Raw genomic sequence first — 26401 nt, 5'->3', positions numbered from 1 at the left:
ATGAAGTAGCTTTTGATTGGTATTGAAATTTACTTTCAAATATTTTCCACAGTGATAGTGAAAAATATTTCTGTAAGGCTATTTTCAAATAAGATTTAAAACTGAAATTTTTCTTAAATTTTAAGTCCTTGTAAATTATATTGCTCAAAAACCACAGCCATTAGAGAGAAGGCATGTACTTTTGCGTCATCTAACACGGTTTTGAATAAAACTTTTCTGGTACTAACTTTCAGGTTTTCTTATACAACTCTTGGATACAAATGTTTTAACTACTATGACAAATCTTTATTTCAAAAAGAGTTGTTTTTTGAATTCGAGATCTGTTTGTATTGAATTCTGATCGAGCGTGGTTGTATGAAAGAGATTGCCGTCCACTAGATTACACTAATTTAATATCTTCTAGTTTTGGTTCGCCAATTTATAGTAAGCATGATTATTTATAATCAAAAACAAACTTATTTATGATATTAATATATTATAGTGAATTTAAAAAAACCTTTTTTTTTTCAAAATTAATTCTCACAATGAAATAATTGGGTTGCCTGCCGTCATCTTTTCGAAAAAAGTACTTGCGGATATTACTACTTTTCACACAACACTGCTTTTCGAAGGTCTGTCGCCAAGGAAAATTAAAAAAAAACCTGTAATTTAAGTGCCTTGTACTTGAAGAATAAGATGATTTTGAACTATATGTATAATCTAGTGGTGAAGAATTATCAGGGCTTTAAAATGGACAAAAAATTTAAATATTTTTAAAGTTATCAAACGTTTTTAAAAATCGCCAATTGGGTGACATTTTTCCACCAAGATGAGAATTATCAAAATCACTACCTTATTCAGTTTTTGCAAATTTTTAAGTGCCCAGGTAATGCAGCATCAGAGTAAGTTTTTAAATATTAAAAAATTAGACCACAAATGCTTTTCATTTTTAAAAAAACTGCGGCTTTTTTCCATATTGAAGTTTTGCGCTATTTTAAAAAGTACAGTAGACAGCGCTAGCTTTAGCTAGGCTAAACTTGATCTAAATATCATCAGTATTAACTTTAGTTTAAAAAAATTTAATTCCAATGAAGCAGCTTAAGTATAAATTGCTTCAACTTCCTTGCTTTTAAGATGATAAATATTGATCTAATATGCATAAAATTTTGATATTTTTTTAATATGTTACCCACTGACGATTCTGCGCATAAAAAGTCGTATTTTAAACTGCAGTCTTCTCCACATAGCAAAACTGGTTTTTCCACGTAAGCTGACTCCAGAGGGAGAAATTTAACAGCTTTGTTATATTTGAAAATTGTTTCGAATTTATAAATTACAATGCCAAAGTTTCGATAGAGCAAAAAACTATAATACAACCCGCTTATGTGTAGTGTCCTTTAAAAATGAAGAAAATTTTTTTAAGGAAAAAAATTACAAAGTGATAGTGAAAATATTTCATTAGCATTTATTTTGAAGGCACTGGACATTTTGTCTACCATTATATAATAAATATATTTATATCCAGATCTGAAGTCAAAGGAAAATAGTACAATACCTTTATAAAGCAACAGCGGTCGAAATTTTAAGGAAATGTCTACTTGTTTTATGCATGCATTCTCTGCCACTTTTTACGCGAAGGCTCTTTTTACATCATTTCAATATTTGTGTCCGGGCATTAATGGAAAAAACAGAGAAATCCTTATAAATCGTACCTAATTAACTAGCATAATAAAAATTGAGCTCCGCAGTGTAGCTTATTACATGATGTAATATCTCTATTGTGATGTATCTTATTACATTGAAATAGTCTATTTGATTACTTCTATAATTGTTATATCAAATCTAGCCATAATCTGATTTAATAAATTATATTTTGGAAAAATAAGGTACTTTTATATCTAACACACAATATATATATATACCATAATAAATGTAAACAAAACACACGAAGAAAATTAAGAAAAACAATAAGTTTAACAAATCAATAACAATAACAAATCAAACGCACTTCAGTAATGCAGCAAGAACGCACTTTAATACAAAACTCCCCTAGTTACGCTTTTAGCTCAATTTATGCTTTTGTTGTCATTTTTTGCAATCTGGCAATCTTGCTACGAAAATGTAAATCATTCCTGAAAAATTTCCCGTTCATGTAAGTTCATTTGAATTCGCTACTCGATTTATAGATTTCATTTAATGTTTTATTCAGTTTTTTTTTTATATTTCATTTTCTGTTTTCACCAGATATTTTTACTTATTGTGCTCTATTTTATTTGTTGTAATTTTTTAGTAAAATTATTTGAGTGCTTCTCACACTATTGTATTGATATATTTTGCTTTGGCTACATTGATGCAATATCAGAAAGCACTCTTTTCAGCAGATATAAACGTGTGAGCTGATGAAAAGATTACATCTTTTATTTTCCGGATTTGTTAAAATTTTTTTGAATTTTTTCTTCTTTTTTTTCCGGTTTTTCGTTATTTTTATTATTATTTTTCCCCTTTTTTCATTGTTCTGTAATTTTTCTCTTGTTTTCTCTACGTTTTGAACTTATATATAAATATATATATATATATATATATGTGTGTGTGTGTGTATGTATGTATATATATATATGCACACACAAATAAATCTCCTATTAGTACTACCAAGGATCTGAATAAATGTCCTAGCTGCAAGAGTTTTAGATATCTTCTCAACAATAACGGCTGATAAAAATTAAATTACTCATTCTCTAAATATTCTTCACATTTAATCTGTTTACTAAGCTTTGAACTCGAAGTTCTCCTTGGTAAGTGAAATTGAAAGGCAAACTTCGCAATGTAGCTCAAAATCCTCAACGAAAGAGTCTAAAAATTTATATTTGAATCCGTAAACAGATCTCACATTTGCATATCCAGATCCTATGTAAATGCCGCAGCTACAACAGCTATAGACATATTCTCTAAACGGAGAAGTCAAAACTAAATCTACTTTAGTTTCTCATTCTCGAAACTTTCATCACATTAAACCTTCTATTTATTATGTACTTAACTCAAGTCGCTGCTTTAAAGTGGAATGTAAATATATCATTTGTGGAAAATAATCTCACGAATTAAAAGATAACTTTCATTTCAAGAGAATAATCGTTCTATCTTAAAAATGTATTTTTATCAGCATTGCAGTATAAATTTTCCTTTTATTATACTTCATTGAATAAAATTATAAATAGTGTAATATCGAGATGATTTTTAAATTGCGTGCTTGCGGTTTTTTTTAATGTAATTAACAGGTTAAAAGCATTATTTGAAATCTCTGCAGGTCTTCATTAAATGAAACTTTATTGAAGTCAACACAGATATCATCTAATGGTAAATCTATTCATAACCCATCATGAGAAATGTATTCAAACTCTAATTTAGAATCCAGATTCCTCAGAAATGCATAATTTATGATTAATTTTCAATTCACGTATGTGCTTGCTTCTTTTCGAATTTATTTGCATAAATTTTGCAAACAGGAGAATGTGCTCCACACTTTAAATGTACTACTATGTAGCGCGCTTTGCATAAAGATTCTAAGTTTCTATAAATGCTTAAATAGGTATTTTAAAAAGTACTGTAAGCATAGCAAGATTGTCGGAAGCGATTTTTGGATAGATTGAAATGCTCTGAAGTTCGAAATTCAAAAATAAATATTCGAATCGTTTCAAACTACGAATTTCCTTAACAATTATAGAAATTTATAACGAAAATAATTTCATAAATTAAGGAATATTTTTAAAATATATACTAGTTTGGATATTTAGAATTTTTATTGTATTAAAATTTCACGGGAGTATAAAGGAATAATAAACTTTCCAAGGTTTTCACAAATTTTTTAATCGTGCAGCGCGACATAGGTAGTAACTATAACTATAAGTAGATAAGAATTTTAAAATAGGGATAGAACATGACAATAATAAAAAAAATTTGCCTTAGAATATCAAGTTTTTTGTTTAATCAACATTCTATAATTTTTTTTTCATAGAAATAAAGCTTTTTTAATAATTCCCGAAACTGGACAAATTAGAAGGATATCATCATTCAACATTCTCCAAAATTCCTTTCATATATTTTCATTACTTCATACATAAGATCATTCGTTATTTGCAGTTATCGTCATTCGTTATTCGTTACTTGTTTATCTTCTATAATACTAAAATTTAAAATTATCATGAAAAATTTTTTTGTTCTGATTTTTTTCCTTTTCCTAGAAAATTAAGTTTTTCACAATGTTTGTATATCATTATCATATTATGATTGTCAAATCTATCTATCTTGTACAAAATCATAAAAGTTTTGCTCTTGCTCTTGCTCTTCCACGTTTTCTCATTTTTGAAAAAAAATGAAACTTTTTTTTAAAAAATGACTCCACACATGAATGGATAATTAGACATAAATGGGTTAGACGCAAATGGGATAATAACACTAGAAATTAAACTAGATATTTTATGTTACTATTGTTGCAAATAATCTCATATCTATTAAGCAATATTTTTTTTTCAGATTTTTATATATGAATAAATTTTTAAACTGAGCCAACGTTTAAAAATCAATTCACTTATAATGCTGAAATTCTAAAATATTATATTATATAATCATTTATTGTAACTAAAAACATGCATAAATAGACCAAACTTATTTAAAAAACTCAACATTAATGTGATGGAAATATATTTCAAAAATATATCTATTAAATAGATCTCGTATCTAATCTCTTAATGCAACGACGAACTGCAGCTACAAACTGATGAAAACCTTATCTTTTCCGAATAAAAAGTATAATAAATTTAATTTTGATGCATTATACTGCGGAATATTTTCATAATTTTCGACAAAACGCTCCATCATTTTATCACGCTTCGTTTTTGACACATAAAAATTAGTTTTTTCTTCCATTAAATTAGTTTTATCTTTTTGAGGGGTATTTTCTTCGCTTATTTTGACATTTAGTATCGATCGTAGCTCATTAACTGTTCCCTTTGTGAATTATCGTCATATAATCGCATTAGATTGTTTTTCTGTCACAGCCGGATGTTTATTTGATAAGTTATTTTCCTTCCCAGTTGGTTTACTTCTTTGTTTCTAGTGGCTATTAAGGAAAACAAAATTTGTATTTTGTGATTTTAAAAAGGAAAAATGGTCTCTATTTTAAAAAATACTGAAACTTAATAAAAATAGTTGACTATTAATAATTGATGTTATTTTATTAATTAGTTTTGATTAAGATATATACTTTAATATATTTGAAACATTCGAAACTAAACAATAATTGAAATAGTTAGCTACAAATATTTGCTCCTCTAATATTAATTAGCTGTTATTTGATTCGGATCTATATTTTGAAAATTTCCAAATTATTTGAAAAATAAATGCTGATGCTGAATTTCTACTAAATGACAATATTAAACAATATCTGCTGTTTGATTAGCTAATTGTTATTTGATTTAAGCCTATATTTAAAAAAAGTATGCTTAAAATATTTGAAACTAAATTAATGGTTAAATTTTTTAACCACAAATAATGAGTATCCCGAAATGACCGATGGATTTTCAAAATCAATAAGAAAAAGAACGGAATGCGATAAAAATGACTAGCGGTATTATGTCTGGAAAAACGGAGAATTTCATATCACAAACACTGCACATTTAGTTGAACTTCCCGACAACAGGTGGCGTGGTTCTCGTGCGGGAACTGCAGAGAAATTAAATCCGTGGCATGCCCAGTCAGTATTCTGCAACGAAATCAGTTAGTGAGCACTTCTGAAGAATTTTGATGATGGTTTGCAAATTAGAGCAGCAAATATTCATCGTTTTGAAGCATCACAGCCTGGATCAAAGCTGTGTACAGACGAGACGCAATTTTCAAATGTTTCAATTGCAATTATTCCTATTCTACAGCGCCGCCTATTAGCGAGAAGTTTAAGTAAATGTGCAATAAAATATTGAGTTTTGCAATAAAATATTGCAAAAATGTGGAATAAAATATTCTGGAAATCATATATTTTAAGAGCTTTCCGTACTTTTTTTCTTATTTTTTTTTCTAAATCCAGGACACGCAATAATTGCTATTTTATAAATTAGTTCTTATTTTATTAGTGTCTACGCTTTGAAAATACTTAAATTATTTAAAATTATGCAAGTATCCAATTTCGGATATTTAATGTTATTTCTGCTATTTGATTAATTTGATGTTATTTGAATTAGATCTATATTTTGAATATGCTTAAAATATTTTAAACTTAGTAAATGCAATTAATTAACGGCAAATAGCTACTGCATTTGATTAGATAATTGCCATTTGAATAAGATTTATATTTTAGAAATACTTGAAACATTTGAAAATAAAAAATAATGCAAATAGCGACTACAAGCAATTACTACCATTTGATTAATTAGTCACTATTTAAATAGGATAAAAAAATTGAGAATACTTAAAATATTTGAAACTCAAAAGGAGGTTAATAGTTAACTACAAAAAATACCTACCGTTTTGTTATTTAGTTGATATTTGACTTTTCTGTTTAGACAATGTATGTTGAATTAAATGAAATTCGAAACATTTTCCTCCACTACGCCAATGTTTGTATTATTTTGAAATTTATTGGAAAACAAAACTCATTAATGAAATTTATCGTCTGATTCTAAAAACAAAAATAGTTTAATTAAAAAGTCGCATAATAAATAATAAAGAATATTGTATNTATTTAGTTGATATTTGACTTTTCTGTTTAGACAATGTATGTTGAATCAAATGAAATTCGAAACATTTTCCTACACTACTCCAATGTTTGTATTATTTTGAAATTTATTGGAAAGCAAAACTCATTAATGAAATTTATCGTCTGATTCGCCAAACAAAAATAGTTTAAATAAAAAGTCGCATAATAAATAATAAAGAATATTGTATTTAATTAGCAAAAAATAGTAAAATTGGAAATTTTATCTCAAACTGCCTAAAATTCCGTTACTATATAATTCTTTTAACATAAAAATGTTTGATGAGCATTTGAGAGACATACTTTTAGACCCAATGCGAATTATACCTTATTATTATTTACATGTGTATGACTAAATATCCAATTAAGTTATATAAGTGGTTTTCAATCACTTAAATAAAATTATGAATAAAATGAAAAAGCTACACTTAATTTAAAATATTATAATATGGAAAAAAAACATCAAAAAACAATATTGTATTTATAAAAGAAAGGATAATGTAATAAATATTACTGTTAGTAGTATCGTCACAACCTGAAAAAAAATTTATGATGGTAGAGAAAAATGAAATAAACAATTTTATATTTACTAAAATTGTATATTTAAAAATTAAAGGAAATGTGCCTATAAGTTAAAAGCTTAAACATTTCAAAATATTCTAATAAGTCCACAAATATGTATTGAATAAATTTTTTTTAGAGTTGTGTCCATGAGTAATATACAAAGCATGACTATGATTAGAGTTAAACATGTTCTTAAAACACAATATCCAATGTAAATCTAGATATTCATAAAAAGTAATGGAATAAAACAAATCAGACTTGAATTAAAGATTAGTGAGAGAAACTCCAACCAAGAAACATAGCTCTTTATGGACCAATAAGTCACTGTTATTTTCTTAATTTCCTGTCTCTGGTTCTTAAAATGATATTATAATAAGAATGGCGTCAGTATTATCACTTATACCAAATTAAAAAAATTAAATGTAGTTTTTTTTAACAAATATATTATTTTTAACTCAATTACTTACATGAGTTTAACGAATCACTGCAAAACAGATATTTTATAGTAAAATATAACGTCTTTTTTTAAAGATTTTAAAAAGCTCTATTTGGATACTTATAACTCAAAATATTAAATCACAGTAAAATTTCGAGATTTTAGGAGTTTCCGTGTTTAGTTTCCCATTTCTTAGTTTCATATTCTAATTTCTCAGATTTAGTTTAATTAATAAGGCATTATTTAGCAATTTCCATTATAAAATGTACATAAAATTCAATTTAAAACAGATTAGATAATTATATATATATATTTAACCCAGAAAGGTATTTTGCGAGAAAAAAATATATTTAAAATGCAGATATGAAGCATTTTACGTATTATAAATATTGGTCGGCCAACAACATTCCACTGATAATTCAACACGCGACAAAATAAATATTTCATAAGAAAATAAGGTCAAAAATGTCGGCGAAACCACATAAATCTTTCCCTCTGCTTAAAATATTACTTTAATATGGTTTTTTTTTGCTTTTCCTTCCCATATTTTTGTTAAAAAAATGTTTCCTCTAAATCTAAAATCCATTTCATTTCTTTTTATTGTCTTTACTTTTGAATTTTCTCTAAACTTTCACGTTTTTCGTTTTTTATAGAAGCTTTTCCATATATCACGCGCTCTAGAAATGCGTTTTCTTTTCTCACAAGTTCGCCAAACTTTTTGCTGTCAAAAAAGCAACGACAAAAAATGAAAATTGAGCACCCCAACAGACAAAAAAAAATAGATACATATTTCAATTCTCATCTCAGTTGAAAAGAAAAATAGAAAATAGATAAAAAAAATATGCTTTTAGCAGAATATTTTAAATGCATTTTGTTAGAAAAAATTCAACGCATCCTTACTTCGACATTTTTACGTCACTTCACTATATTTGAAATTCTTTTCGGTTTTTATTGAATATATTTCTTGGATACTTTCATATACTGAAAGCTGAGCGTTATGAGTTGCGTGCAAAAAATACATTAAGTTATTTTTCTTTAAAAAAAAAGAATAAGGAAGAAAAATTGCATTTTTCAAATAAAAATACTGGAACGTTGATTTTTCAGAGTTTCCAATTTCCTTATCAACCAAAAAAGTACATTACAATGTTAGGAAATGCTAACATTTAAGCTAAATTGTAAACTTAATGTTATGTCTTAAGCTCACTTTTTAAATTAATCCACGTTATTTTATTTATACTTTTATTTTTAAATCAAATTGAAATAAATAAAAAAATGAGAAAGAAAAATACCAACTCATTAAAGCTTATTATTTAATTATGCATTTTATAACTCATTGGGGTAATTAAATAATCATTTAATTTTTACTTTACGGAAAAGATATTAGTCTTATTATGCACTCATTAACTGATTCCGTTGCAAAATACCGACTGGGGATGCTGCGGATTCAATTTCTCTGCAACTCAGGCAAACCTGCACAACCATCTTTCGAAGGGAAGTTAACTAAGTCTGCAATGCAGTGGGATGAAATTCCATAATTTTTCAAAGCATAAGGCCGCAAACCAAACATTTCTACCGCACTCTATTTTCTCTTTATTATTATTTTTATTTTCAAAATCCATTTGCCTCCTTTGGGACATCTGGTAATAAGCAATTGAAAAGTATAACTGAACGCTTATAAAAAAAATTCTGCATAACTTGCGCAACAATATAATTTAACTTAGTATTTCGTAAAAGTTAGGCACGTTATTGTGAATTTACATGCTTAAATATTTTTTTCAATAACTCAAAATTAAAATGGGAAATATTTTTAATTGTTAGAAAATCTTTTTCTATATTTAGTATTTATTTTTATTTGTGAAAGAATATGCTTCAGTTTTTATAAATTGTAGATTAAGAAACTAAATGGACAAGTTCATTAGCTTCCCTTTTGAATTCATAAAGATCTTTGTCTACTATTCAAAGCCTGGAGGTTCAGTGGTTCGGAATTCAATCCTCTGACCGGGTAAAGTTGGCTCAAACTTTCATCCCTTCAGTGGTTCATTAAATGAGTACCAAAACTGCTTGGAGGCTAAGCACTGGTGCTTACACCTTAGGAGCACCACATAAACTGTACAAACGGCACCAGAGGCTCTAGAGTGCAACGGCAAAAAACTGAATTGAGTACAGCAGGCCTTGGCAATAAATGGGCTGCCATGCCACTAAGTTTAATTTAGTTCTATCTTTTTTTTAAATATTGTGTTACTCTATTCTGTATATAGGCAATAATTCAGAATCTTGGCAACATGAATCATTATCTTCGTTTTATTTATTAATCATACAAACTTTTGCTTGTACGTAATATAATGATCTGTTTTAATAATATAATATATTTGCTATATCAAACTAATATTTTTTTTATTTTCATTCAGGCCTTCTAAAATTGCAACAAATTTTTCATCTAACAACAGAAAAAGACAAAATTGATATGAGAGTTGTGAGAAGAATTACCAACTCTAGTGATGCCAGTGAATTCCTTAGAAAATTAGAGGACCAAGATAGGCACGGAGAAAAATATGTTATATTAGACTGCGAAGCTGAAATAGCTAAAGCTATAGTTATTCAACAAATTAAAGATACATATATTAATAGAAGAAATTATCACTTTCTTGTCACGAGTCTTGTAAGTATCTTACAGCCTTTATTAACACATTGAACTGTTAATATTTTTCTTGGTATGTGAAAATCTGATCTCTAGAACAAAAGTTATTTAACCCCTTAACGATCGGTTAATGTTCAAAAAAACGGTCATAAAAGTGCCTATTTTGCCAAATACCCGTATTTGATTAGTGCTGACATCTAGTTTAAAATAAACTAACTATCTACAATTACCTTAAAAAGACCGGGCAAAAGAAATTAATTAGTTTTATTCTTATTGACGCATTACAACAGAACACTCCAGTCCCGAAATTTCACGAGAGCGAGAAATAGAGGGCGAAACCTCACCCCGTCATTTCCACGGGAGCGAGAAGGAAGGGGTTAATGAACATCTTTGAACAGTCTTCCCAAATTTTAGTTTACGATTACCAATCATCAACTCAGTTGCCTCGTAGGTTTGAACTCAATCGAGATGACATGGAAAGTCCTGTATAAAGTATTGGGAGAAATTTTGCTTTGCGGACGACTTTTCGCTGGAATCTATACGTATTTGCTTTGCATGGAGAGGAAAACCATGAAAACCTCCCACAATTAGTCTGATTTCAAAGGGATTCTAACGCATGATCCGTCTGCCGATGGCGATATTTTATGCATGCACTGTGGTCTATGTGGGCCGGGTGCGGAATTCGTATCGAGCAGTCATCGATGGGACTCGAACCCGGGTCACCTCATTGGGAGGCGAGAGCTCTATTCCCTGAGATAACACTGCTAACAAAATGTATTGAGGGTGGCTTACTGTACATTACTTTAGGTTGCTGTACTTAGGAAGATTACTTTTCGCCAATGTGATTCTCTAGTGAACGTTCTGTTAGATATCGTGAGATAAAATATTTTTCAAATGTATTAAGGGTTATAGGCTTAAGCATAATGTTATAAACTTTTTTTCTAGCTCTCTCGTTAATGGCTACAGTTTTTTAGACTCGGAATTGTGAAATTTTCTAATCCTTTTCTTAGTTGAGATAACATTTTTACAATAAAAAATCTGAAATGTAGTTGGATCGATATTTTTAATACGAATAATAGTGTACTTATAAATTTCTAAATTGACGTGCTTTTTTTGTGAGAATAGCACCTATATATGCAAAGCAAGTGTTGACATTTGAAAATGTCCTCAGTTCTACTACTACAAGTATAACAGCCAGAGCTATGTAATATTTTCATCAATATTCTGCTACTAGTATTTTATAATAGTTCAGATATAAAATATGTCATTGTGACCCTGTACATATATAAATATTTAAAACAAGTATTTCGAATTATTTTTAAAAGACCATGTGAGGTAAAGGCCTTAAGGGGACTGTGAAACCAGAGTTTTTACAAAAGAACAAAAGACAAATCCATTCCAATTTGTGTCGCTTAATCAAAATACAAAAAAATAAAAACGAATTAAAATAAAAATAACTTTGCTCTTACTGTTTTCTTTTGAATTTTTTGTTATTTGGTACGGAGTTTGTTAATTAGTAATATAGAAGTTTTGTTATTTAGTGAGGAAGAAGTGTTGCTCCTAATTTGTTTCGGAGATCTGGAGCTTGTAGAGCTATTTTACCCGACAGTTGTATAACTATTTGGAGGAAATATTCATTTTCTTGTACTATCATACTGTGTAGAAAAAAATTGCATTTTTATTCATTCTTCAATTAGATAGGTTTTTCTTACTCTGTTTTCAAACATATTTTATCGTATAAAGCATAAAGCTTCGAAAATAGAACTCATTCACTAGTTACGTAGTATGTCAAAAATGCCATTTTTTTCGATGACAATATTTTTCCGAAATAAATAATTATTATTTCAGATTTTGAGGCTACATTAGCATCGTTAATGAAGATCTTTTTACTATGACCTTCCTTATAAATATTATTTTTTTAAAAAATTATTATTCTTTAGTTCAGAAAAAAACTGAGAAAACGGAAGGAATATCATGATCAATATATTTAACTCTCATCGAAGAGTTAGATTCATCATTTGGTTATTTAACAAAACGTAGGTCAAATTTGATTAAGAAAGATGGTTTAATTTAAATTATTTGATCAAAAATAAAACATAAAGGGTAATTTAAAAAACTAACATACTACTAGAAACCTAAGCCTCATCTGTCACTACATACATTTATATTACATTCATTAATAAGTAATATGCAGTTGGAATCGAAATAAAGAATAACTGTTTCCTTTTTAAAGAGCTTATTTCTGAAAAATGGATTATAGAAATATATTTATTAAGAAAGAATAAAAGGATGGAACATAAATCTTAGAGTTTAAAGACGTTAAAATCTTGAAATAATGCAATGTTTATCAATGGCATGACACTAAGTAATAAATAAAACTTGTAAAAGATTAATTTTAGTAAAAAGAAAAAAATATACCCTAAATGCAATATTTTTTAAAGTCTCTGTAAAACATTATATACCCGTTTGAAGTTTGCAAATTATCTAATGACAGGTTTTAAGAAAGAAAAAGGAAAATATAAGTCGAATCAACTTGTTTGTATTTTATTGATTATTTCAGAAACCTCCTATTATTTTTTCAAAAAATATACTCAAGTATATGCTTTAGCATAAAGAAAACTGGCATAATATAAGGAAAAATAAATTCAAATATTGAGAACTTCTATTTAAAAATACCTCAAAATTTCTTTATTAAATTACATTATCTTCTCTTAAAAATCTGCAATGATATAGTTACAATTGCATGAAAATACAATTAATAGTAATAATTAATTTACAAATTAAAAATTTTTTTCTTACTTTTACATTCTTTTTCCGCCATACTAGTACATAAATTTATTTAAAGAGCATAAAAGAATTAAATTTATTTTTTTCACCGAAAAATTTATTTATTTATAAATAACTTTGAGAAAAATTCTGAATTCAATGTTTTTTATAGGCTGAGTTTTACATGATATATCTCTTTGAAGTTTGCAAATTACCTAACAACAGATTTCAAGAAAGAAAAACAAAAGAAAGAACAACTTAACTTGATTAGATTTCACTGACTTGAAAACCTCTGAACCTCTCTCTACCTCTTTCTTTTACTGAGAAGCTTGTTTTAGGAAATGCACTAACAATAACATAAAAAAAGTGCAACAAAAAAAAATAAGAATATGCATTTGAATTAAATTAACTTTAAAGGAAATACAAGAGTGAGTAATATTTTCAAAAAACTAATCACTTTAGCATAAAAATCAACTTCACGGGCATAATCTGAGAGGGAAAAAAGTTTTACAACAATAAAATGAGAAAATGCATAAATGCATTTTTATACCTGAACTAAAATATTAAATTTGAAACTATAACTAAGCTTAAAAAGCTTAAATGTCACTAAAATAATGTTGTCGACACGTTTTTAAATTTTAGGTGATTTTTTAACAAGCATTTTATTTTATAAAATGACGCAGCATCAAAATAACTAGATTAATGTGTGCTGAAAATGTATTTTTATTTTGCAAAGAAGTAATATGATAATGTATAAGAAAGTAAAACTTATAAAGAAAATTCCATTTAAAATACAAAATAAAAGAATATTTTGAAGAAAAAAACTTTTTATGCTTCACTTTTCTCGAAATATAGTAGTTAAATTCTCATGATGAGCCTTTTTAGAATGTTTAAAATTCATATCAATTTATTTTTGTTTCATAAAAAGGAAGAAGAGGAATAGTTATAATCCTACACTTCAGTGATTAAACTGAATATAATTTCATATAGTTATGAATAAAACACTAAGGAGTTGAACATTCAAAATGCTTAAGAAGATATAGCATTTTGTTTCTTTTTAACTATTCATAAGCATTTTATTTTTATTGCCTTCTTATAAAAGTAAACTATTATAACAGAACATTAATAAAAAATAACTTTGTATCTAAGAAAAAAACATAATTACTTTGTCTAGAAAATAAAATCGGGGAAAAAAATCTTGTCTCAATTAACTGAATTCATAAAACGCACTCAGATACGAACCATATTTTGAGCTTCAAATGAAGTGTGATAGTTGAATAGTTAAATTTTTCTTTCTGAAAAATATATATTGTGCAAGTTGGAAACTGCAAGCAAATTTTCCTTTGCCTGAATAAAATGCCGAATCCAAGGTTATTTAAAATCTTTTCCTTAAAAGTTAAATGTTAGAATGCATAAAGTTCTATATTTAATGAAAGATGCAACATCTCAAAGTTTTGCTATATACTAGTATCAAATTGTAAATACGCAATTCTTTATATGTAATATTTTTGCTTTTGAGTGTAATGCTGTATTGAAATTAGTGAAAATCATATTTCTCTCTTTCTTTTTTTGCTAAAAGTCTTGGTAAAACAACACAACCCCAATAACCTTTTTGATGGATATGAAAGTTTAATAAAGTTCCATTACTTAATACTTTATTAAGATATTGATGTTGTTACTAAATATTACCATTGAAGCTTTCACAGTAAGTGACCTCAGCATTTTTACATTAAAGCCCATCTAAAAAAATAAATAAAATGCAAATGTAAGACATCGCATTGCTTCAATTACCTTATCCCGTAGTATATTAACTATTCAAATTAACACATATGCATACCTTTTCCTTTAAAATGTACAGAAATCCATAAAAAAATTGTCATTCGTCTTTTATAAATATTACTTAGCTAGAAACTGATTCATAATCATTGCTAAAATTGCAATTTTATTGATTTTTAAATAAAACAGTTTAGTCAAATATGTTTTCCAAGCAATCAATAATTATCTAATTAAACTCGTGCACGTATCATTACATCGGAGAAACAATTAGAATATTTCTGTCGGTAAATAAAACCTCCAAGAGCATTATCTCATTTATCTTCCAATCAGGAATACAAATTCTAGTTAAACTTCATAAATATTTACGTCGAGTACCAGTTGCTTCGAAATTCTTTTCAAACAAAGACATTCACTTAAACAAAAAGGGAAAACAATGAAGTTAAAGCTAGTTCAATTAATTATGTTCTCTGTAAGAAATTTTCTTTAGGCTTCAAAAGATATTGACACTTGTCTCCCTTTTAGATAATTGAAGATGACTGGAATTCAGCTTTACTCTCACATGGAGCTGTCAATATCACTGGATTCCAAATGCTCCAAGAGACAAGGCCTGAAGTGAGAGAATTCTTAGCAGCTTGGAAGTCACTAGATCCTTATAGATGGCCTGGAGGAGGAACTCAACACATTACGGTGACAATTTTCTCCTTTCTTTGGCGACATTTTTATCTTTTCTTCCTTTTTTAAGAGATATTCTGTGGCTCTTTCGTGAATGGTTTTCTTTATTCAAGCCTCAAGCACTTAGTGAGGTAGATTTTCTGACTGAGAAAATTTCTAAAATATAAAGGAGCAGCGACTACGAAATAATATGATATTGTGATACTTTCTTTTGGAAAGTCATAAATTTTGTCAGAGATTTTAGACCTTTTGTTTTACTGCGTAGAGATGGGCTTTAGATTATTTTTTTTAAAAAATTAAATATGAAAGATAGTATTTGACTAATTTCACAAAATATATGGATAAAAACAATGAAAATGCATTCATTACTAAAAAATATAAGCTTATAAGATTATTTTATCGGAACTAATATGTTTTCCATTCCCTTTTATTTTAGAATTTTTCTGATCTTTTCTTAAGAAAAAACAAAAAAATAAAAAATATATAAATAAATAATAAAAAACTAATACTAAAATAGTACCTATTTCCTTTAAATTTTGAAACTTAGCATTTTCTTACGTTCTAACAAAGCCTTGTGTTTCATAATTCGACTTTTACATGATTACAATATAGTTTTCAATTGCTATTTTCTTACCTCGCTGCATTTACGTTGTACAGATAAGTGCTTTTGATTGTCTCTTTCAAACTAAAATAAGAAAAAAAATTTTAGGTTGATTTAATAAAATACATGCAAAATTCGACTGATTTAATAAAATATATCAAAACAATGAAATTGTTCTGATTAATAAAATATAATTTTTAAAAAAAATTCGTGCTTTTAGCTTTATTTTAAAAATGTCTTTAATCTTTATTTTAAAAAAATAAAAGTTGGCATTTTAACAAAACATTTTTCATCTTTTGCATCAGTATAATATAGTTCTTGCTTAATTATTCGATGTTTGCTTTTTTTAGCTTTTTTCCGCATATTCTGCCCAATTACAAATTATTTATAAATGTTTATTTATTTTAGTTTATTAAAATATAAAGCATTTATGTATTTTTTTAATTAATTGTTCTTTTTTTCTAAAATTAAATACTTTATATCTCTTTCATTCATATAAGTATATCACATTTATCATTCTAAGTAAATTGTTATTAAAATATTTAATCTGTCTTTAAATTTTAAAAAATATTAAAATGCATTAAAAAAAAGTTTACTTTTCAAATTTAGCTAGAATATTTTAAGGAAAGTTCGTAAAACATTTAATAAAAAAATGGTACAATCTTTAAAATAATTGTCTCTCAAATTGTTTTGTAAATATTAATGACATGTGACTCTCATAACAAATGCAGCAACAAGCCAACAAAAAAAGTGCATAAGTGAAACCTCTCTTACCCTAAAATATTATTATTTATGTTACTTGCTATGCCTTAAGCTAACTTTAAAACAAATTGAAAGCTTAGAATGTTCAAGACAGTTGTTATTGTAAATATGTGCTTAAAAAAGTTTTGCTTAAAAAAATCTTAAATTTTATTAAGCAAATTAGACTTGATCTACATTTTTTTTCTTCAAATTAATGACCCACTATTTTTTTTTTGTTGATTTTTTAAAATGTATATATTGTGTACTGTTTGTTATGAATTTCTTACCAGTGTTATGTATATTGAGAAATAATAACTTAATACAAAGCTAATTTAATACAGTTTCATAACAATTGATTTTCTAACAATATATTAAATCACATCAATAAAAATGTCTTCAAATGTTTTCGTTGATACGCATGGAAATCCATTAAAGTTTAAATACTAATTGATAAATGTAACTTATTTCAGCACAAAAATTTGAAAAGTAAAAAACTTTTAAGCATTAAAGTTTGAGAAATCTAAGTCCTAGGAGGGTTAATTTGATGAACGGTATTGTTACTAGGAAACTCTCAGTATCCTTCATTACACAAAATGAGCTGTTTTAAAAATGATTTAATTTGTTTAAAATTGAAGTGGAACATGTACTTAAGTGTTGAAAAAAATATTTGCGAAAGTAAAATTAGTGTTTTACTTTTCGAAGAAACTGTGATATAATTCAATTGCTTAAGTAAAAATTGTTTGTCAAAGCTTTTTATCAAATTTTTTGTCAAATGCGTATCTAGTTACGCCTGTCATGGAAACAAATAGATAGCTCTGACAGTATTTTAGAATGTAGACTAGTATATATGGAACAGTGATTTGCATTTACTTCAAACGAAAAAGAGAACAAAAATTTTTTAAAAAAAATACTGAATTACATATTTTTTTTTTCAATTTGATTTGGATTTTCTGCAGACTTTAGGTCTGATTAAGTACTAAGTGTTCTGACAATTATTCATAGCAGAATGACTGAGGTTTTAGAAGAATCTTTAGTTATAAAAAAATGCTTTTAAACAAATGATATACTATTTTTTAACATTTGTGATTTTATAACAGCTTTGTTTTCACTGCTAAGTCATGTTTAGTCAATCTCTAATTAAACTCGTATATACTGTGTAGGAATAACAACAAATGCAGAGTTTTTCTTTAAAAAAATTAAATGCATTTGTCCACTAGTTATCTTAGAATTTGAAAAAATGATTTTAACTGATCTCACAAATTATTCAAAAAATAATACGTGTATTCATTAACCTTAATACTTGCATCTGAGTGGCACAATTTGTGTAATTTTTTATATATAATTTTAATAATTTTATAATTGTTTGAAATATTTGTCTATTTAAAACTCCAAATTCTTTTTTTCAACAAGGTAGTATAATTAGTTTTTAACTAAAACTTCGCGAAAAAATATTCCAAGAAATTCTTTTTACCCATTAACACTTAAATTTTTACAAATTTTATGCAGCATATAACTCTTACTCTTTTGCAAAAAATGCTATTACAAAAGTCTGGTAGTACTTACTATTTAAGTCAATTCGTATTTTTTTGCTGCCATGTACTTTTTAAACAAATCACAAATGAATGATTACAGGCCCAAATAGGAAGATTTATGTGCTTAGTGCAACATCACCACATCACTTCTGAAAAAACACAAAAGATGCCAGAACAAAATTCTCAGAAAAATAACACAAGCAAGATGGTTTATTCGAAATAAGAACATACATCACGATCTCAACATAGATTTTTTAGATTATCATATCAAAAAGCTAAATAACAAATTTTTTGAAAAAACCATGAATTGCGACACCGCAGGATTCAATAAAATTTTTAAATTTGAAAACTTAAGAGAGGACATTAATCTCAGGCCGATGGCAGCTTACTATTGTATTAACGTAATCTTATCCAAAATACAAAATATTTAATTTCCCTTTCACGCCAATTTGCATTCCAATTACCAGAAAGAGCCACCTTAAAGACAACATTTCCAGACGAATAGGAAAAGGGCCGCTAACGGCCTCAGGTGCCCAGATAAAATTTGATGATGATGATGAAGATTTATGTTACGAATATACCACGATTTTGAAGTATATCTTCCTGTTCATATGTGAGCAACAAGTTTTAATGGGTTAGTTAAGTTTAGAAATAAAATAGTTTAAAATCTGTATATTATTTTTATCTACATAATTTTTGTAGCTAATTTTCTTCTTAAAACTTACTTATTGAACCAAACATTAAAAGCAATTTAAATATGTGCAAAAATAGCGATATTGTCGTCATGTTATTTGAATTAATTACAATAAGTTTATTTAATGAAGAACTTTTTTCTAAAAAAATTAAAAAACCTTTTCCAAAAACGTAGTACTATTTAATTATTACTAAATACACTTTTTTCATAATTTTATTTTAATAATAAAAACTAATTAAAAATTAAGGACGTACGCATTTTTTTTAACACGTATAGTTAGTCTATGTTGTTATACTAAGACCAATATAACTGAGAAATTTAAAATTATGTTTCATCTAAAAAACTTCTTCGGACATTATGTAGTGCAATTAGAATAAAACCCCTGCAATAAGTAATTTCAATGTAAAAATTCCAAGTGTTACTTATAACTTCATGAAATAAAAATCCATTCGTTTTTAATGTTTACAATTTTTCACTGTCTCAAACAATTTTTATTTTCTTTTTTGACTCAGACTGCCATTGCACAAATGTATGATGCAACTCGAGTAATGCTGGAAGCATTTAACCGCCTTCTCAAGAAAAAACCTGACATCTTTCGAAACAACTTTCGAAGAGGAGAGGTTTATAATAATGGCACCAAAGGCATCAACTGTCATCAAACGCCAATAATGGCTTGGGAGCATGGGGAACGGATAAATAGGTTTTTAAAAAAGGTAAGTAAACTTTCTTTCTTATTTTTAAAATTAAATGTCAAATAAAAAATGATTTTCTATAAAGGGGAAAAAATAAAACTAATAAAACTATTTAAATTTGTCAATTTTTCTCCATATCAGTAAGTATTTTATATCATGTTCTAAATTAAACAAATATTTTAAAATAAAAAGAGTGCTAAGTTTTGAAAAAAAAATAATTTAAAATATTTAAGCAGGAAGAATGTCTCAGATAAAAATTAGAATAATTTATCTATCCTTACAACGAATTACTGAAATGTCCTATTATATATAGGACAGCAAACTTCCATCGATTTTTGTAAAACTCTATTCTAGTGGTAGCCAAGTTAATGTTTTCATGCATTATTTTTTATTTATTTCAACTTATTTTCCTCACCACTACATAAAAAGGATTTAAGAGTTCATATGCAACCCAACTCTGCTCCAACTATGCTGATGCTTTTAAAGTGTTGCCAAAATTACTAAAAATTATAAAAGCTTTGGTTTTTAAATATCTACCACTCTATAAAATACTGTGCAATATAACGTAGTAGTTGACAAGCTTATATATATGGGGGAGAGTCGGGTAACCCCGCCCACTTAAGGAGTATTGCTTATATTTCTGTATAATATTGAGTAATAATCAATATTTTTGTATGTCTCTATTGTTCTATCATCCAATTAAGTAATGCAAAAAGAATAAACCGAAAAAGGAATAGTTTAACTTAAAAAAATAGAAATTTAAAAAATTTGACTACTGCATTCAACATATTTTCAAAACTATTATTTACTATGTTACTAGCTGCATAAATACTTGAAACTTTGGAAATAATCTTTCTTTAATATTACAATTAACGTCCGATGGCCCATTGACATGAAAAAATATTCTATATACAATGAAATTGACAGTGGGCCGGGGTACCCGACACTCCCCTATATGTATATATATATATATATTAATAATGCGAAAAAACAAAGAAAAAGTAAATATATTTTCAAGAGAAGAAAATAATAAATAAAATATTTTAAAAATAATAAAAAATTTAAAAAAAATAAAATTCCAAAATTTTAAATTAAAAAAATAAAAATTCAAGAAACAAACTAAATAAAAAGATATAATCTCGTCATCAGCTCTCACAATTATATCCGCAAAAAATATTCCTTTCTAATATTGTATTAATAAAGCAATATATCAATACAATATACAATTGTATGAGTTCTCCGTCTTTTCCATCTCTGACCAAATTTTAAAAAGATTATTTAACCTAATGAATTAACTTATCTTTGCATGAAAAATAATAAAAATATTCAGTGCTATGAAAATTCAATTAATAAAGAGCATTCAATTTACATAATATTAATTTAATAATAAAATAAATGCAAGAAATTTAATTCTCTGAAATAGAATCAGAAACCTTTTTTAATCAATTCAGTGCATAAAACGTATTGGGAATGCCTAAGTATTCTACAGACGTTACATATATCTCGTATTTTTGTTCAACGTATTAAAAACTTTTCTTTTCACTATAACTATATTTATCTAATCAATATACAATGGAAAAGCAATCAGCTTAGCGAGAAAGTAAATCTATTTGCTATTTTAGAAACAAATTTAATATATTTATATCATCAGAAATATTGGAGTGCTTCTTCTATGAATTGAAATTGAAATTCAATATGAAAGATAATTTAAAGTTTATTTTAATAACAAGGAATCGCTTGAAGCAGGAATTGCTTTTTAATAAATACTCTTTACTGAACAAAACCATATTTTTTCTGAATTAAAATTCCTGCAAAAAACTGTTGGTATTATTTTTTGCAGTTTAAAATTTACTTTTTTATTTGTTTGAAAGATAAAATTTATATAAGTAATTTTTATATTTGAGTGAAATACATATTCTTTGAACATGCTTTTTTATTTATGAAAGTTTAAAAAAAATAACGAGATCCATTTTAATATTATCCTAAACCTTTTGAACTGAAATTCATTTTGAATAGCTAGATTGCAATAAAGGGAATAACATTATTTAATAAGTATTGCATACTAGGACGTATTGGATGATATTTGGTATAAAAAAGTATAATTTACACGTATAAAATATTTAAATCATTACATGCAAATAAAATAATATATTTTAATGGAAAAAATATTTTTAAATGTATTTTTTATCAAATGAAAATGCATAAAACTTCGTTTATTCATATTTATGAAAAATCTAATGCTGTATAAATAAAACTTTAGATTCAATTATGATGTCAAATACCCCTTATATGGTAGTGGATTTAAACCGCTAAACGTAGTACTAAGTGAAATCATTTTTGAACATTTACCAATATTTTTTTTTTATTAACAAACTAATGAAACTTTATTGAGAACAAAAACAAACACATAAATACAAAGAATATATATTCGTCGTCAAGAGGAAAATCCTGTCCTGGCGACAAAGAAAACTAATACAATAAATTTAAATTAGAAATTCAAAAAAAAGGGGGGGATATTACAATCATAAATTATTTTGCTCATCATAAGACTTCATATATTGTTGAATACTGTAATAATAGAAGGAAAAAAATACATGAAACTATATAAAATAAATAACAAAGGTAACATAAGAAATTCATTTGGATTGGCACAAGACTGGTATAAAATATCAAATGCTTCCTTTTAAGTGAAAAATAGAGATCTAAATCGTCAATGTTCATCATAAATTGAAAAAAAGCACGCTTAAAAGAAAAATATATTTGGATATTTTGCAACTGGAATGGTAATTTATTATATAATTTAGGTGCTAAGTAAAAAAACTGTTTTCGTGAAATTTCTTTTATAAAGTGGGGAATCTCTTATATATTAGTTGGTCTCCTTTCAGACACATTAGTTTTTAATTTGCATATTAATTTATTGTTGTGTAAATAAAGTAAAATACGAAAAAATACATTATGGCGAAATGGTAATAGGTTAATTCTTGTATATATATTGGTAGTAGTTATACTTGAGTTATTTATATTTAGAAAATTAATAATCTTGAAGCATTTATTCTGAACTGAGATTAAAGGAAGTAAATTAGTTTTATATTCACCGCCATAAATTATTGCACCGTAATTAATTAAAAAATGAAGCCAGGAATAATAGAGTGCTTTCACAAAAATAAAATGAATTTTATTCTTAAGATGATAAAATTTAACTAAAACAAAACACAATTTTTCAACTAAATTGTAAATATGTGTTTTCCATTTCAAATTAGAATCGATATATAGTCCTAAATATTTGATATTATTTACAGATTGTAGAATATAGCATTGACAATTATCATTAGTACTTTTACGGGAGAGAGAGTGAAATTTTAAATTTAAGTTAAATTCTGATTTTCTTAAACAGAAATAAATATATTTAGTTTTATTTAGATTTAAATTTAAGTCATTTACTGTAAACCATTTTGAAATTACGCGTAAATCAGATTAAGTTAATTAATGTTAATGCTAATTAATGGTCAGTTAATTAATGCCAATGTAACTTATGAAGACTTTTAATTAATACCAAAACTTTGAGTTAGTTAAAACTCATTAACATTATTATAAGAACATTAGTTAAAACTTATGTTTTACTTTACAAATTCAGGAATCAAATTTTTTGATGCCTCAAAGACATTGGTTTTCTTTCATTAAATAAACTTTTATCAAGCAACAAAACTAATATCTATATACATGGCTGTAGTTGCAATATAACCACAAATGCTCTTGTGAAAATAACTAACTAAACGTTTTGGTGGATTGACAAACAAAATTAGACTTAATGGATTAGCAGTTCTAAAAGAACCACTTGTTTACAAATTAAAAACCTGAAAATGTGGTCGATATATGAAACATTTCATATAGATGTACTAAGTTCAGGTATATACTACAAATTTTCAATATATGTGCCCTTGGTCTGTGAGAGCACAACCCAATAATTATCCACTTCCACCTAATGATGCAATAGTTGTTTTGACATTAAAAGCCGTTTTTCTGTACTCTTTTTACATTGAACTTATTCTCCAAGTCAACAACATTGCAGGAATTTACATCTGCCGTTGAGGCGAAAAGTGAGGAAAACATGAAATATAAATGAATGTATTGAACATTTGTAGTTNTATCTAAAGTATTTTTCAAAAATCTTAAATGAATAATAGATACATGACAAGTTCCACAATAGGATATTATGCCTTTCTCTAGATTAGTATTACATTTACTTTAATGGTTGTTATTCGAAAAATACCCTAGAGTTTCGTTAAAGAAAAATATTATTTCCGTTTTAAAATGACGTGTCATTTTTAGTTGCAAATAGTCAAGTGTCTTGCATTGAATTCTTTGGTTTTTTTTAATGGTATTTTTTTTTTCAAATCTGTAATATTTATCTTCATTTTTTCATTTGTATTTAAAAGTTAGCTTCACAGTATTTCAATGAAAAGTAGAAGAATAATCAATTTGTATGCAAGGCACACACTCTCAGAGCACATACATGTAATTTTAAAGTGTCTCAGATGTATTTTGCATTACTTGAGTTTTATTTTATCTTAAAACAACGAATAACATATTTACTTTTCTGATTGTCATTTTTAAGTATTCAATAGCATATTTCATTGCTATGATTTGAAATCTTATCGAGTCATATTTCCATGTCGATTTGAACACTGAATCTTTATTACATGCTGAGGTGAGCACGATAATTTATGCTATGGCAATTAATCCAGATGACCAATAATCACCCTCCTGGACCATAAGGTCGCATTCTTTTGTCTGGCATAAAGTGCTAAAATTAGAACAAACACCAACATAAAGTTTCAACAGTATTGGATAAGAGGATGAATTTGTTTCAGAATTTTTGATATTGTTTGAAGGTTTATTATAAGAATGTTTTTTTTTAAATGTATACTTAGGAATTCATTCTGCGGTCGTATTCATTCTGCGAGAAAGTAAATACAAAAACTAGAATTCCACCAACATAAACTAAAGCAATGCTGGAAAAATGAGGGAATTTTTTTAGTAGTTTTGAGAATGCTTGAAGGTTTAATATAAGAATTGTTCTTAAAAATAATTGAATTGAAGAATTGAATTAAAAAAGGCATTCTTAAGTGAATTTCTTCAAAACGGAGTTAAATTCAAATATATATATATATATATGAAATTCATGTATAGACCGTCTTTGCTTATCGTATACTTGTACATAAATTATTTTTAAATCTAATGTCTCTTTTAAGCTGTTCCTGCATTTGACATGTTTCACACATGATGACAGTTTAATAAGAAAATGATAAAACTGGATTTTAATTTTAAAATTGTAGGAACTGATTTTAAAATTTCTGAAAATATATGTGGTTTCGAAATTTGTTTCTTTTCATTATATGATCTGTTCATTTTTAATAAGTACTAATTTGACTATTTATTGCTTTTTATTTATATAATCTTAATGAATCAGAATTCTAAAGTTTAGTCAACAATTTGCAAGTTACACTGAATTCGTCTGAATGAATATGAAGTTCTACTTAAAACCATATTTGTTCTGAAATAAATAATGAAATCTACGTTAGGAATAAACCTATTCTAATTATTTTATAAATAATTATTGGAAATATGATTTATTTTCTTTTCTTTTGTCTTTCTAGACAGATTTAAGTGGTTTAACAGGAAATATTACATTTGACGATAATGGATGGCGCAAAAATTACACAGTAAATGTCGTGGAAATGTCAATGAATAGTGAAATGGTCAAAGTAAGTGTGAATGGATACCAAGTGTTTGAATGATTTTTTTTAATTCATTTATTTTATCTTCCATTGTTGTATAATTAGCTATTCTTTTAATTGTAAACTTTTACTCCCACCTTGTTTGAAAGAAATATACACGGAGGAACAAAATCCGGTAAAATTACCCTACTGTGTGGTAAAGACGTTTATGATAAAAAAAAAAANAAAAAAAAAAAAAAAAAAAAAAAAAAAAAAAAAAAAAAACAATTTAAAAAAAGCAATAATTCCGATAATAAAACACAAAATATACAATATTTGAACCATTCATTTTGGTAATCTTTCCATTCATACGAAAACTTCGTATGATTTATCGGAAATTCTGGTTTTTAAATTCATAGTTTTTATTACCACAAATTTAGCACAAATTACAAGAATGAAAAGTAAAATTAACCGAAAAAATAGTTTTTTGCCATGCTTTAAGGTATCATTATAAAACCACCAAACTATGCAACAATTACCAAATTTAAACACTTATTATAAGACCCAATTTTGCTTTTAATTTTACCAAAATCAAATCCAAAGAACTTCAGTAGAAAATATCGAGTCTTTTGGGATCCCCATACTGCCAGAAACACGGTAAATTTTACTATATTCTGGTATATTTGACAATACTTTTTTCAGCTTAATACAGTTCATTAATTATTTACATCATATATAATGATAGAAGTAAAAATTTCCCTAAATAAACATGTAATAAATTTACGGTTTAAATTCACACGGTGCTCAATTTAAAATTTTGTGACAGGAAGGGTAATCTGTATTTTTTTATCAAG

The 26401-nt window shown here is 26.5% G+C and overlaps 1 protein-coding gene across 2 annotated transcripts in view; it reads left to right on the top strand.

The window, feature by feature from the left end:
- Window positions 1–26401, top strand: part of LOC107436206 (glutamate receptor 1-like) — a 148960-nt gene that overhangs the window by 81092 nt on the left and 41467 nt on the right. For both annotated transcript variants that reach the window (XM_016047817.3, XM_071188134.1), the window contains exons 4-7: window positions 10127–10377; window positions 15421–15585; window positions 19651–19851; window positions 25488–25595. In XM_016047817.3, coding sequence (XP_015903303.3) covers window positions 10127–10377; window positions 15421–15585; window positions 19651–19851; window positions 25488–25595 — 725 coding nt within the window. The remainder of the gene's footprint in view (window positions 1–10126; window positions 10378–15420; window positions 15586–19650; window positions 19852–25487; window positions 25596–26401) is intronic.

Source organism: Parasteatoda tepidariorum, chromosome X2, assembly GCF_043381705.1.
Source record: "Parasteatoda tepidariorum isolate YZ-2023 chromosome X2, CAS_Ptep_4.0, whole genome shotgun sequence".
Taxonomy (NCBI): Eukaryota; Metazoa; Arthropoda; class Arachnida; order Araneae; family Theridiidae; genus Parasteatoda; species Parasteatoda tepidariorum.
Note: the sequence above shows the minus strand (reverse complement) of the source record. Positions and strands in the feature narration are given on the sequence as shown.